The 11,826-nt window shown below is 45.0% G+C and overlaps 1 protein-coding gene across 1 annotated transcript in view; it reads right to left on the minus strand.

Moving 5' to 3' along the window:
• Window positions 1-9,011, minus strand: part of ETR1 (Signal transduction histidine kinase, hybrid-type, ethylene sensor) — a 53,474-nt gene extending 44,463 nt beyond the window's left edge. The window contains exons 1-2 of the mRNA XM_087375490.1: window positions 8,088-9,011; window positions 7,351-7,719 (exon numbers count right to left, since the gene is read on the minus strand). Coding sequence (XP_087231616.1) covers window positions 7,351-7,719; window positions 8,088-8,990 — 1,272 coding nt within the window. The 5' untranslated portion in view covers window positions 8,991-9,011. The remainder of the gene's footprint in view (window positions 1-7,350; window positions 7,720-8,087) is intronic.
• Window positions 9,012-11,826: the final 2,815 nt, after the last annotated feature.

An 11,826-nucleotide genomic window follows, 5' to 3' on the forward strand; every position in this document is an offset into this window, starting at 1 on the left:
CAGCACATGAAAGATAGGATTACGCACAATGATCAAAGCACTCTAGCTATCAGTGTAGATCATGGTAGAGGGGGTCTTGCTGACATCAAGATCTACAAGTAGCTTACGAAGCCAAACACACTTTATTGTCGCTATGAAGGCTACCCTCTGTATTAAACTTCACAACTGGAAGTAGCAACTACGCTTCTTGCTGAACTAAGAAATGCATGAAGAGCCAAGCATGAAACCAAATCCAGTGAAGACTAATCACCATAGAACAGTCCCAAGTGTTGTGTGGCCTTCACGTAACGGAAGACCTGCTTCGTTGCCTACCAATGATGTGTGCTGGGCTTGTGCATGTACATGCCATAGTGCCTAGAAATGGCATTTCTGGGCACCCGAAACAAAAACAATGTTTCCGGCAAGCCATTATTTTTATTTATTTTTTGGTGCAGTGCCTTTGGAGCCTAGCCAGGGAAATGTATATAGTAAGAGCTTGTAGACACCAATGCTCAGCTATAGAAGCAAAAGTACCAGCACACACACACACACAAAAAAAAAAAACACACACCCGCCTCAACCACAGAGTAAGAACCCCATTGGCGGGTAGGGCAGTTTTTGTTCTCCCTCTCTAGCCTCTCCTCTTGCTCTCCTCTCATCCTCCGAACCCCCTCTCAGCCCGCGGCCACTCCTCCTTGCTCTCCTCTCTAGCATCTCATCCTTGCTCTCCTCAGCCCTTGCCCTCTCCTCTCCTCCTTGCTCTCCTCTCAAACCTCTCCTTCTTGCTCTCCTCTTCTCCTTGCTCTCCTCAACCCTTGCCCTCTCCTCTCAAGCCTTGTTGTATGACATATGTATCAATCATTATTATATATATAATATATTTTATTAACCTTAAAAACCGAAACTCCGTTTCCACCGTTTCTTCTAGTGATCGAAACACCGTTTCCCCGTTTCCAAAACTCGTGGGAACTATGGTACCTACTTATCTGGGAAACAACATACTACAAATCAGGCCATGTATGATATTTTAGTGAATAAGGCAGCCCATAGCATGCTGATAACGACTTGCATCAAATGGGGTAGAAACCAGCTTACAATCCTCGAATTGGATGAAAGCGCTACAAGAGTTGTTCAATATATTTGGATTGCTCATCAATATGCCCCCCTCAACATTAGCAAACTCGATGCCTAGATAGTAGTGCAACCTGCCCATATTTGACATTGCAAATGATTTCTATTGGAAATTTGCAATTTTCTGAGTGCCTGGCCCAGTGATAAGCACGTCATCCACATATTTGATTCATTCTTCTAGACATAAAGAGTGGACTCTGTAGGGCTGTTATGAAACACAAGGCATAGCAAAAAAGAATGTACCTTGGCATACCATGCCCACCGGTGCCTTCTTCAAACCATAGAGGGCCTTTTTCAACAGGCATACCTGATTTTCAGAACCTTCAGCCTCAACTCCTGGATGGGTGACATATCTCTTCATGTAACTCCCAATGAAGGAAAGTGGTCTTAATGTCCAGCTGCTGTACCTCCCAATGCCTATAAGATGCAAGAGCAATGACGCACAAAGTGGTCGTAATGCATGAAGTCGGAGCAAATGTCTCCTCCAACTTCCAAGTCAATGCCATGTTGTTGGGCACAACCTTTCACAACAAGGCAGGCTTTGTGGCAATCAGCTTTCCACTTCAATTTGTAGTCTATGGCACGCTTGCCTACTGGCAAGTCACCCAACTCCCATGTGCCATTTGCATGATTCAGCTCTCATGACCTGGATCCATTCGTTGCTATCTCAGTGACATAGAGGTTCCTTGTAACAAGAAGTGGCAATCAATGCTACATCAAGCTCAAGAAAATTGCCATGCATCTGTCGTTGTGCACCTAGCAACCAAGGGCTTAGCTTGCTTGCTGTCTCATAAATTGTCCAAGAGCCACCTTGGCACTGTCTTTTGCTGTCTAATAGTAGCATTCTCCTCTTGGACTGCATGATCAATTGCAGGTGCATCATGTGGCTGCAAATCAGGCTGAGCATGTGGAATCTAAGGAGGCTACAAGCTGCTAGAAGTAGGCGGAGTTTGATTCTGCAAAGTGTCATCAAATTTTGTGAAGGGAAGGGCATTATGGAATCAAATACATCACAGGCTTCTATTGATGGCTGTTTTTTACAGTCTAGCCAAGGTAAAGCTGCATGCTCAGCAAAAACCACGTCTCTACTGACAATTACCTTGCATTTGCTAGACTGAAACAACTTGTAATCTTTGCTCTGTAAGCTGTAGCCAATGAAAATGCACTTGATGGCCTTATATTCCAGCTTATGCCTCAACTGAGAGGGAATATGAGCAAATGCTAAAGATCCAAACACCCTCGTGAGAAAGCACCGGCTTACGACCTATTCATGCCTCATAAGGTGTAATCGTCTTCAATGCCCAAGTAGATGCCCGATTCAGCACGTAGTTTGCACACACGAGAGCATCTACCCAAAATTTATTAGGCAAAGACTTGCCCTTAAGCATAAACTTGGCCATTCATTAAGGACCCATTCTACACCATTCTGTTGCAAGGTGTCAGGAATGTGTCTTGGTGTAGTCATCCACAGAAGTGACGAAATAATAGAAACCCCCAAGAGAAGCTGTCTGCATCATCACTATGCACTAAATGCAACTTCCTTTATGCACTAAGGGTCCCATCTTTTGGGATTGAGAACCCATGCACTGTTCCCAACAAGCAGCCCTCAAACATGTGCTGTTAAGTGCATCCAACTTTGGAAGATCCAAAACCATGTCCTCTGAATGCATGTTGACCAGACTTTAGAAATTGAGGTGCCCCAACCTCTCATGCCACAAGTGTGTGTCTGAAATGACAGATTCAGCAGCATAGGCCAGCGCATTAGCTTCACAATAGCTAGCTGTTTTTCATATGCATCCAGATGATACAGCTTTCTCCCAGTTATCATGCCGATTCTCATAAACCACACAACGATAACCATCAAAGACAACCCTGAAGCCATTGGCAAAAATGGATGAGATGGAAATCAGATTTTTCTTTATACCAGGAAAAGACAAGACTTCCAAAAGAGTCATTGTATCCCCCAACACAGTAATAACCTCAACCTGTCCAATTCCTTTGACAGGATAACAAGCATTGTTCTGGGGAGCATAACTCACTGTCTGAAATGCATGCATGATGTGATTGCTTTGAAGCACGTACCTAGATGAATCCAGAAACATTCCCAAACTCGTCCTCTAAAAACACAACATAGTGCAGTTTCAATCTCACGATAGTCATTCATAAGATTGAAAACCATAAACTCCATCACGCATAGCAGGGACTAGCTACTATGACATCCCCACTGATGTCATCAGCGCCCAACAGTGAGTGTAGACCATAGTATAAAAATATGCTCTCACACATACAAATCCACACACCCACACATACCTGAGCATCCATTTATACAAAGTCTTGGTACTGAGTTTCTGTTGGCACTCCAGAGGTGAAGGGCAGACTCAGCCATGACGAAGGCTAGCACTAAAGGAGAAGGCTAATCAAAAAGTAGTCCAAAATCTCTTCATTCAAGCTACAACTGCTTGTGACGTCTAAACAATTTCATTTTAGTCTCTCCCAAACGAGCATCTAAATCCACTAATAGGGCAACGCACCATTTAAGATAGAAAGAATTATCGCAATACCAGTAGTCCAATGACACGGTATAATGGCATGTCACAACAAATGCCCACTCATTGTGAGCAACATGGGCTGCCTCATTGCTGTGCTCATGGACAGCATGTGAATTTGTGACGGCAAACCCCTGATGTTGTTTAATCTTCTTGGAAGCAATGTGCTTCCGGCACTCAAAGATGCCATGACCTGGTTTCCTACAAAATTACAGCGCTTCTTCTTCCCATCAGCAGGAGGAGGAGACGATGAGGTGCTAGATGAAGGTCTGGGCTTGCTGTAATTTTCCCCCTTTGCCTTTGTCCTTGTGCTCTGTGGCAAAGGCCTAATCTACATGAGTAGAAGTAGCTCTATTTTGATGACTGCTCCTCATGCAAGAATGGGGAAACAAGTTGATCAAAGGGATAGTAGGTGGGGTTATCCATGGCCACTAGCCTCAATGTCGTAGCAAACCCAGGGTTGAGTGACGGAGCCAATTGAGTGTCGTGGACACTACCTGTGAATCTAGGACAATCTCATCAACATTGATGAGCTGCTCTCTAAAGTCCTTGACATGTGGAGATAGGCATCCACCCTGTCCCCTTCAATCATCTTAACACCATGCAGCTGCCTGCGCAAATAGGCAGCCCGGGCCTCATTGGGAATCTACTATAGACTGGCCAAAGTGTCCATGCAGCCTTGGCTGCCTCGCAAAACCAAATGTAAAGAATAACAACCCTCGTGCTATTCATAGCAATTATAACACAGGTCTATGCATCTCTCTGATCCCAACGTATTTGTTCGAGTGTGGAAGGCGGTGCAGCAACAGTGGTAGATGAACGAGAAGTGACAGTGGCAGTAGCTGCTGGGGCAACAGATGCTTATGCTGAAGAGACACGTCTAGTCTCGGATACAAATACAAACCCTAGAAATTCCTAGATACCGGCAAGTGGCACACCAATGACAACCACATGGGATAGTTGGTACCATCAAGCTTGTCCGCAGGGAAAGCATTCCAAATGACTCATGGTTTGCCATTGCAAATGAAAATTCCCTAGAAAGAAAGTGCCCTACAAATCATTGCAATGAGCTGGCTGCTCAAACGCGAACTGCAAATCTGCAAATGCCAACCCAAAAAAGACAGCAAAAGCTCTGCAAGTGAGTAGGCTGCTCAAACACTAAGCCAAAATGCAAAAGGCTGCCCTACAATATGTGACTGCAATAATCTGCAAATGTCAATGCTCCAAAAGCATAAAGCTGCCCTACAAATGCTCGAAAGTGACCTGAAATTGAACCCCAAGGCAATCCTACAAAAGCCCCAAATTTCCAAAAAAGGAAAGTATATATTCCTTTGTTAGACTAGAATATATCCAATCGTACAAATTTACTTTTTTTGTTGTTCTAAGGTCCAAAAATTTACACAAAAGATAAAAGAGAAAACGGAAGAGAAGAAAAAAGAGGTAACAAAAAGTTTTTGAAAAACAAAAGGAAGACATAATTAGCAAGCAAAGCAACACTTATGTCATCACCAGTGCCCAAGCATAATCAGCTATACTGGGTTTCTAAGGAAAGTATGCGAAAGAAGAGGGCAGGTTGAAAATTATGCTCAATGTCACTGTACCAACATGCAATGTCTACAATGAGCTGTCGCTTGCCTCAAAAAGCCCCAAAATCTGCCAAATCAGACTACTAAAATAGAAAATGTCTTAAATTCTCACTCACACTGAGTGGAAAAATGCCAAATGCCTTTTCCACTGGCAAAATTGCAGCCAAATGCCAAAAGAGGGAAATTACACCCAAAAGAGGGAAAGCCCCAAATTTGTCTGCAAGTGTGCAATTTACACAAAAGCCCCAAAATCTGACAAGCCGGGCAGGCACAAAGTCAAGAATGTTGACAAAACCTGCAAACGTGACCTGGAGCGAAGCAATACGTGTTCAGACGATTCACAGCCAAAAACTTTACGGGCAGAAAGCCCCTGTACGGTTGAGACGCAGGGCCTGTATGGACAAGATGCAGCGCCTATACGGACATGTCTCGTATTTACGAATGTGTGATAAAGGTTGTACAGAGAGTCGTACAGTGTACGGACAGCTATACGCAAGATGTACGATCGATGATACAGTGTGTACCACGGAGTCATCTGTAACATATATGGGCAGCCTTGCGTTGTATGGACAAAATTACAAGAGTAGGCTGTACGAATGAGATTGCAGCAGTAGGTTGTACACACGAAATTGCAGAAGTAGGCAATTCTGAAGTTGGCCTCAACGTAAGGGGACAGACTACTGCAAGTTACAAACCAATTCACGCAATGACTGATGCTGAAGCTGTCAGCTACTACAGCAATGGTCCTCCAACAAGGCAGCGTAAAAACTGTAGTGACGAACTGTGAGCTCGGACATGGAGCAGCAAAAATGCAAGTTGGGGGAAGCAGTCCGGAGCAAGACCCTGCCATGATACCACTGTTGGGTGCAAGGCGCAATGGAACTGAAGAGGAATGCAAGAGAGCAAACAGCAGCTGAAGGAACTGAGAGTACTTGCAAATGGATAATGAGGAAGTACAAGAGTGGCCACTATATGGCCCCAATTCAAGTGCTTGACCAGGACTAGGACCAAATGTCCCAACTAGCCTACAAGGCCATACCAAGGCTAAGTGCTAACAACTGACCCATCATTTCAGACAGCATTCCCGTGCATTTTACCCAAGATGCACCCTTCATACACATGCTTTGGTGGCATCTCTACATGAGCCATATTCTATCCATACCATGTTTCTGCAGCAACATTAGGCTGCCATAATTCACATGCCCAAACATGGCATGCCATAACTCGTGCATGTCAGATGTAGACCCATCCTTTGGAGCAGCATTCCTATGCATTTATAAAACAGAGGTGCAACATGCTCTTGACATTTTTACAGCAAACACTGCAATTTTCATGGCTGGTCTGTCTGTATGAATCTCATGAATCAAGTCCGTTGCCAAATCTACCACAAAAGAAAATCATCAAGTAATCATACAAAACCAAGAGACAGTAAGACATGGGGATGACCTATTATAACTTGTTGACAAGCAAACATGCATAATTCCATAACTGCAATGAGTGTCCAAGTTTCTTGGGCTCCTCTAAAAACACAACATAGTGCAGTTTCAATCTCACAATAGTCGCTCATAAGATCGAAAACCATAAACTCCATCACGCATAGCAGGGACTAGCTACTATGACATCCCCACTGCCGTCATGAGCACCCAACAGTGGGTGTAGACCATAGTATAAAGATATGATCTCACACATACAAAGCCACACACCCACACATACTTGAGCATCCATTTATACAAAGTCTTGGTACTGAGTTTCTGTTGGCACTCCGGAGGTGAAGGGCAGACTCAGCCAAGACGAAGGCTAGCACTAAAGGACAAGGAGAAGACTCCCACACTTAAGATTATAAAAAAGATCACATGCAGCTTTCACATCACCAGATCACACAGCAAAGTGTAGTGTAACACAGTAAACATCCCTACTTCATCACAACTTCAAAAATAGGTGCAGATTGCATGTCCCCTTTAGGATTTCATGTATGCACACCATCATGCTCTGGCTTGAAAGGTGACAAAACGTGAGCCCAATGGAGGGTGTAGTACACCTCAATGGAACATACATTCCACATGATCAAAAACATTTGATGTACTCCCCCCAAAAAAAGCATCAAATACCTCTCGAAACACAGCAGGCAAGTTAAACGTGCGTATGTCGAGTTCAAGGCTCCCATCCTCTAGCCTCGAAAGATCCAGTACATCATTGATCAGTGTTGCAAGAAGATTGCCACTTTTCAAGACGGTCTCAACCATTGACCTTTGTTCAGGAGTCAAATCAGTTTCCTTCAGAAGAGATGCAAATGCAATGATTGCATGCATTGGGGTCCGCATTTCATGGTTCATCACAGCCAGAAAATCATTCCGTGCTCGAATTGCTGTCTCTGCCTCCCTTCGAGCCATATCCAGTGCAACATTTTGCTCCATTAACAGATCCCGTGCCCTCATTGACTCCTCTAAAATTGCAGCATGTGAGAGGGCAACTGCTACCTAATAGAAAGCAGCAGCAAGTCAGATTCCTGTTACAACTCATAAACTTTCCAAATCCTTTACAGATGTATATTGACAATCACAACCACTGTTCCCTTTATACTGCAACCTCACGGATAGAGTAAGCAAGTCAGATTGCTGTGACAAGACGAACATTGCTAAAGACTCTGAAGACATAATACAATCATGACAACTGTGCAACCAAGTGTGACAATTGTGCATACACTGCTTAGCAGTCAATACACATGACTTCAAAGGGACTACATATATCAGATGTAATTTCATTGAGCATGACTATTAACTAAAATTTGCAAACTCCACATACACAACCAATTTCACAACCTGGTCTCAAGTCTGAACAACTTTACCTGTTCTGCCACCACCTCAACTAATTCCAGCTCATGGACATGCCACCTGCGGGCACTGTCAGATGGTAGCATGAGCACCATAAGAGCATATGGCCTCTTTGACGGCTCTGGCCAATCAGCAATTTGAAAGTTGTTGAGGTGCAACAATGGTACCCGCATGGCTACTACATCACCAGCCATGTATTTCCCTGTTCGAGGGCGTGTCATAGCTACGGGGCTATTAGGAGAAATAACCATGGCTCTGAGGCTACTAAACACTTGTTTGATCGTAGGGTGATGAATGGGTACAGTCATCGACACTGGGTTATGTAGCCGAAGCGTGTGAGAGAGTTGTAGCTCTAGTCCATTACGTGTAGGCATCCACAAAGCGCACTCCTCCAATGCTAATGTCTTCCCTAGTTCCACGAGTGTAGTGTTAAGAATCGTGTGCCTGTCTAATGTGCTTCTTATCTCTTGAGTCAGCATTCTCACATGCCTCCCAGTTTCTTCTTGAGTCCTGATCAGCCCCATTTCCCTGTCGAGCTCTGCAGCTTTATTCTTCAAGAAGAGCTCCCGTGTCTTGACACTCAGTAGATCGGGAATGATATGGACAAGCATGAGTGCGGTGGCACATGAAACCACAGCGGTCAGTACTTTTGAGATGGTCATCACCAGCGTGACCGTCCGTGAGTGGGTAGTGAAGGTCCACAGATTTATTAGATGCGTGGCACCACAGAGTACTATAAAAGCCCCAAACTGTACCAGCACCCATCTGTACGGAAATACAGCCGACTTCTTCACAAAATAGATAAGTTCCAAGGGTATCGAGAAGTAAGCCAGCGCAATAAAGAAATCCGAAATGTATTGATATCTCATGAAGAGATCGTCCGGCGACCATTGTGGCTCGACACAGTTGCAGTCCATCGCTACAACTTAATGAGTTTTGTGGAGTTGACTGTTTAGGAATTCAAGCAAGAAGGAAGTGCAGCAGTGGTGCCTGCAAAATCCAACCGAAAGTAAACAAGCAACACAAAATCCGCGAATTATGTAAAAAAAACTTATCTTAAGTCAATCAGCTCACTACAGGCATCCCCGAGAGAGAGAGAGAGAGAGAGAGAGACAGAACGGATGAAAAATCTTTCCCGATGATATAGCCATCCCGCGACAAGGGGGAAAGGAATGCATTCTAGGACACGACGCTCTCCCGGAACGAGAGAGCCGCGATGCAATCGTCCTAGTTGAGCTGCTGGCCAGTTGGAGCGTCTTCACCATAGCTTAATCTATCTACGCCATAGCTTCATCTCGACGCCATAGCAGGCGTACCCTGACAGTGCGCGGAGGCGGGAGCTAGCTCGAAAAACATAAAAATGAAACCTGAGGAAGATGAAAGGTACCTGTAGGGGGGGGGGGAGGGGATTGGGGAGGAGGCGAGGGAGGCAAAGGAGCGAGCAATGGGCGAAGCGACGGAGCATAATGGAGGGAAGAAGAAGAAGATACAGAGTGAAGCCATGGAGGGGAAGAAGAAGGTAAGGGAGCTGCTCTGATGATGGATAGAAAGGGACTCCAGGAAAGCAACGGAGGTAGAGTGGAGCGCGTTGACAGTCGAGAATGGCCACCGGGAAACCTTCTTTCCGTCTCACGGGTGCGTGCTGAACCATGGGGTAGGTCGTGGACGTTAAGGTGGCCACCCAGCCAGCCCCCTTGGAGCGTCTCTCTCTCTCTCTCTCTCTCTCTCTCTCTCTCTCTCTCTCCACCTCTCCACACCGCACTCACCTCTCTCGTCGTCCGCTTCGCCTCATCGCTTTTTATCTCACGAGGTCTCTGTCTGTCTGTCTGTCTGTCTGTCTGTCTGTCTGTGTGTGTGTGTGTGTGTGTGTGTGTGTGTAAGTGTGTGTGAGTGAGTGAGTGAGTGAGTGAGTGAGAGAGAGAGAGACAGAGCTAACTTAAAAAGATGGATGGAGTTGCTCCAAGCTACCCCAAATCTTAGGGCAATTACACCGCACTCACCTCTCTCATCCTCCACTTCACCTCGTCACTTTTTCTCTCGTGAGGGGGGGGTGTGTGTGTGTGTGTGCGAGTGTGTGTGTGTGTGTGTGTGTGTGTGTGTGTGTGTGTGTGTGAATGGGGGCAATCTGAGCTACCCCGAATCTTAGGGCAATTACACATTGGCAAGTCGGGTCGCCCACCTACCCACCCAAACTATTAACAATGAGAAGCCACATTGCGGACCTTGATAGGTCCTGCAAATTTCGCCAAGTTGGATGGCAAGACCCCCACCCAAGCACTTGGGCGAGGGATTTCTTTTCAACCAAAACTTAATACGCTACACTTGGTGGGCCTTAAACCCTCTAAAGCAATAGGAAAATTCAACCATTTCTATGTAGCTCGGCCCGCCCAGACGGGGTTTTAGTGTGTGTAACTAGCCTTAACAAGGGAAAGTCTCCAATATCCACTCTCCTTTGCTTGCCTTTCACCACCATCGCCCATTTCCTAGCATCAGTGCGTGTTTGTCAATCGAACAATGAGATTGTAGTCATTGGCATGGTTGACCTGCTTGCATGTCGCCCCAAGGATCATCCTTCCATCATTTGCCAATTGCCTCACCTCGGCCTTTGGCAGGCATGAGTTGCCTTTTTCATTAAGATCAAAGCCATCGCGACTCACCCGCTTGGTTATCAAGGAAGGGCTCCCCAGGCTCTTTCCTTCATATCATATGATGTTGTCCCACAACCTGCATCGTTCTTCAGCATTATCACTTTACCTCACCCCCCATGCTAACCTTGATAACATGTGCCTCCGAAATTATGACCAATGTTAATCAACTTTTCATGCCACACACCTTGGTTTGTATACCCAACTCTTTTCATGCTATATGGCTTGACTTGCATACTTCTCCCCATATGCCTTCCATGTAATGCCAAGTCCCAACGACCCCTAATTCTAATCACACTTGACATTTGGTCCCAAAGACTGCGCACAACCCACTACTAAGAGATGGGCACGTAACAACACTGCCAACAATCTCATGGAGACCATGACCGTATTGCCATTACACATCGCATCCTATACAAAATGCTATGAGCATTCTACAACGTCAGCACATACATCACACATCCAAATGGATAAGCCATTATATTGTCTAAGAACATCCAAAGGGTCTAGAAAAAAGCCAGTGTCACCACAATCAATAATGTAAGGTTGGGATGGAATTTTAACTTTATGGCATGATGGGTTTCTTCCTCATTCAATCGCGAACACCCCATGCTTGAACCAGAGGAAAACTACAAGCCAGAACAAATGGATATGGATCTATCATGGCCTTCAAGGTGTGCAACTAGATGCACGCGTTGATGCCATACATTATAAGTGTAGGATGAAAGTAGCCATGTGGGTATAAGAGGAATCAATCTGTAAAGAACTTGTGTAACTAGATTGTCAAACATCCTAAGTTCTCTCTCTCTCTCTCTCTCTCTCTCTCTCTCTCTCAATAAATCTATCTATCTATCTATCTATGTGTTTGCGTTCTTTTTCACTCAATTTTGACTTTAAGTTCTCCCCTAGTACCCTTCCTTGTATTTGGCCCCTTGTCTACATCATTTCTTTTTGTTGGTGTTTTTATTTTATTGTATTATTATCTAGCCTTCCTCATCACATGAATCTTAGGTTGTCACCTCATCCCCTACAACTCATTCCCCCCACATAACTTTCCCTCTAAATCATAACCCTTCCTACTCTGCCACATGTGCACCATCATGCCTCC

The sequence above is a fragment of the Dipteris shenzhenensis genome, chromosome 6, assembly GCF_047967505.1.
Source record: "Dipteris shenzhenensis isolate YYH24624 ecotype China chromosome 6, Dip_SZ_1.0, whole genome shotgun sequence".
NCBI classification, from domain to species: Eukaryota; Viridiplantae; Streptophyta; class Polypodiopsida; order Gleicheniales; family Dipteridaceae; genus Dipteris; species Dipteris shenzhenensis.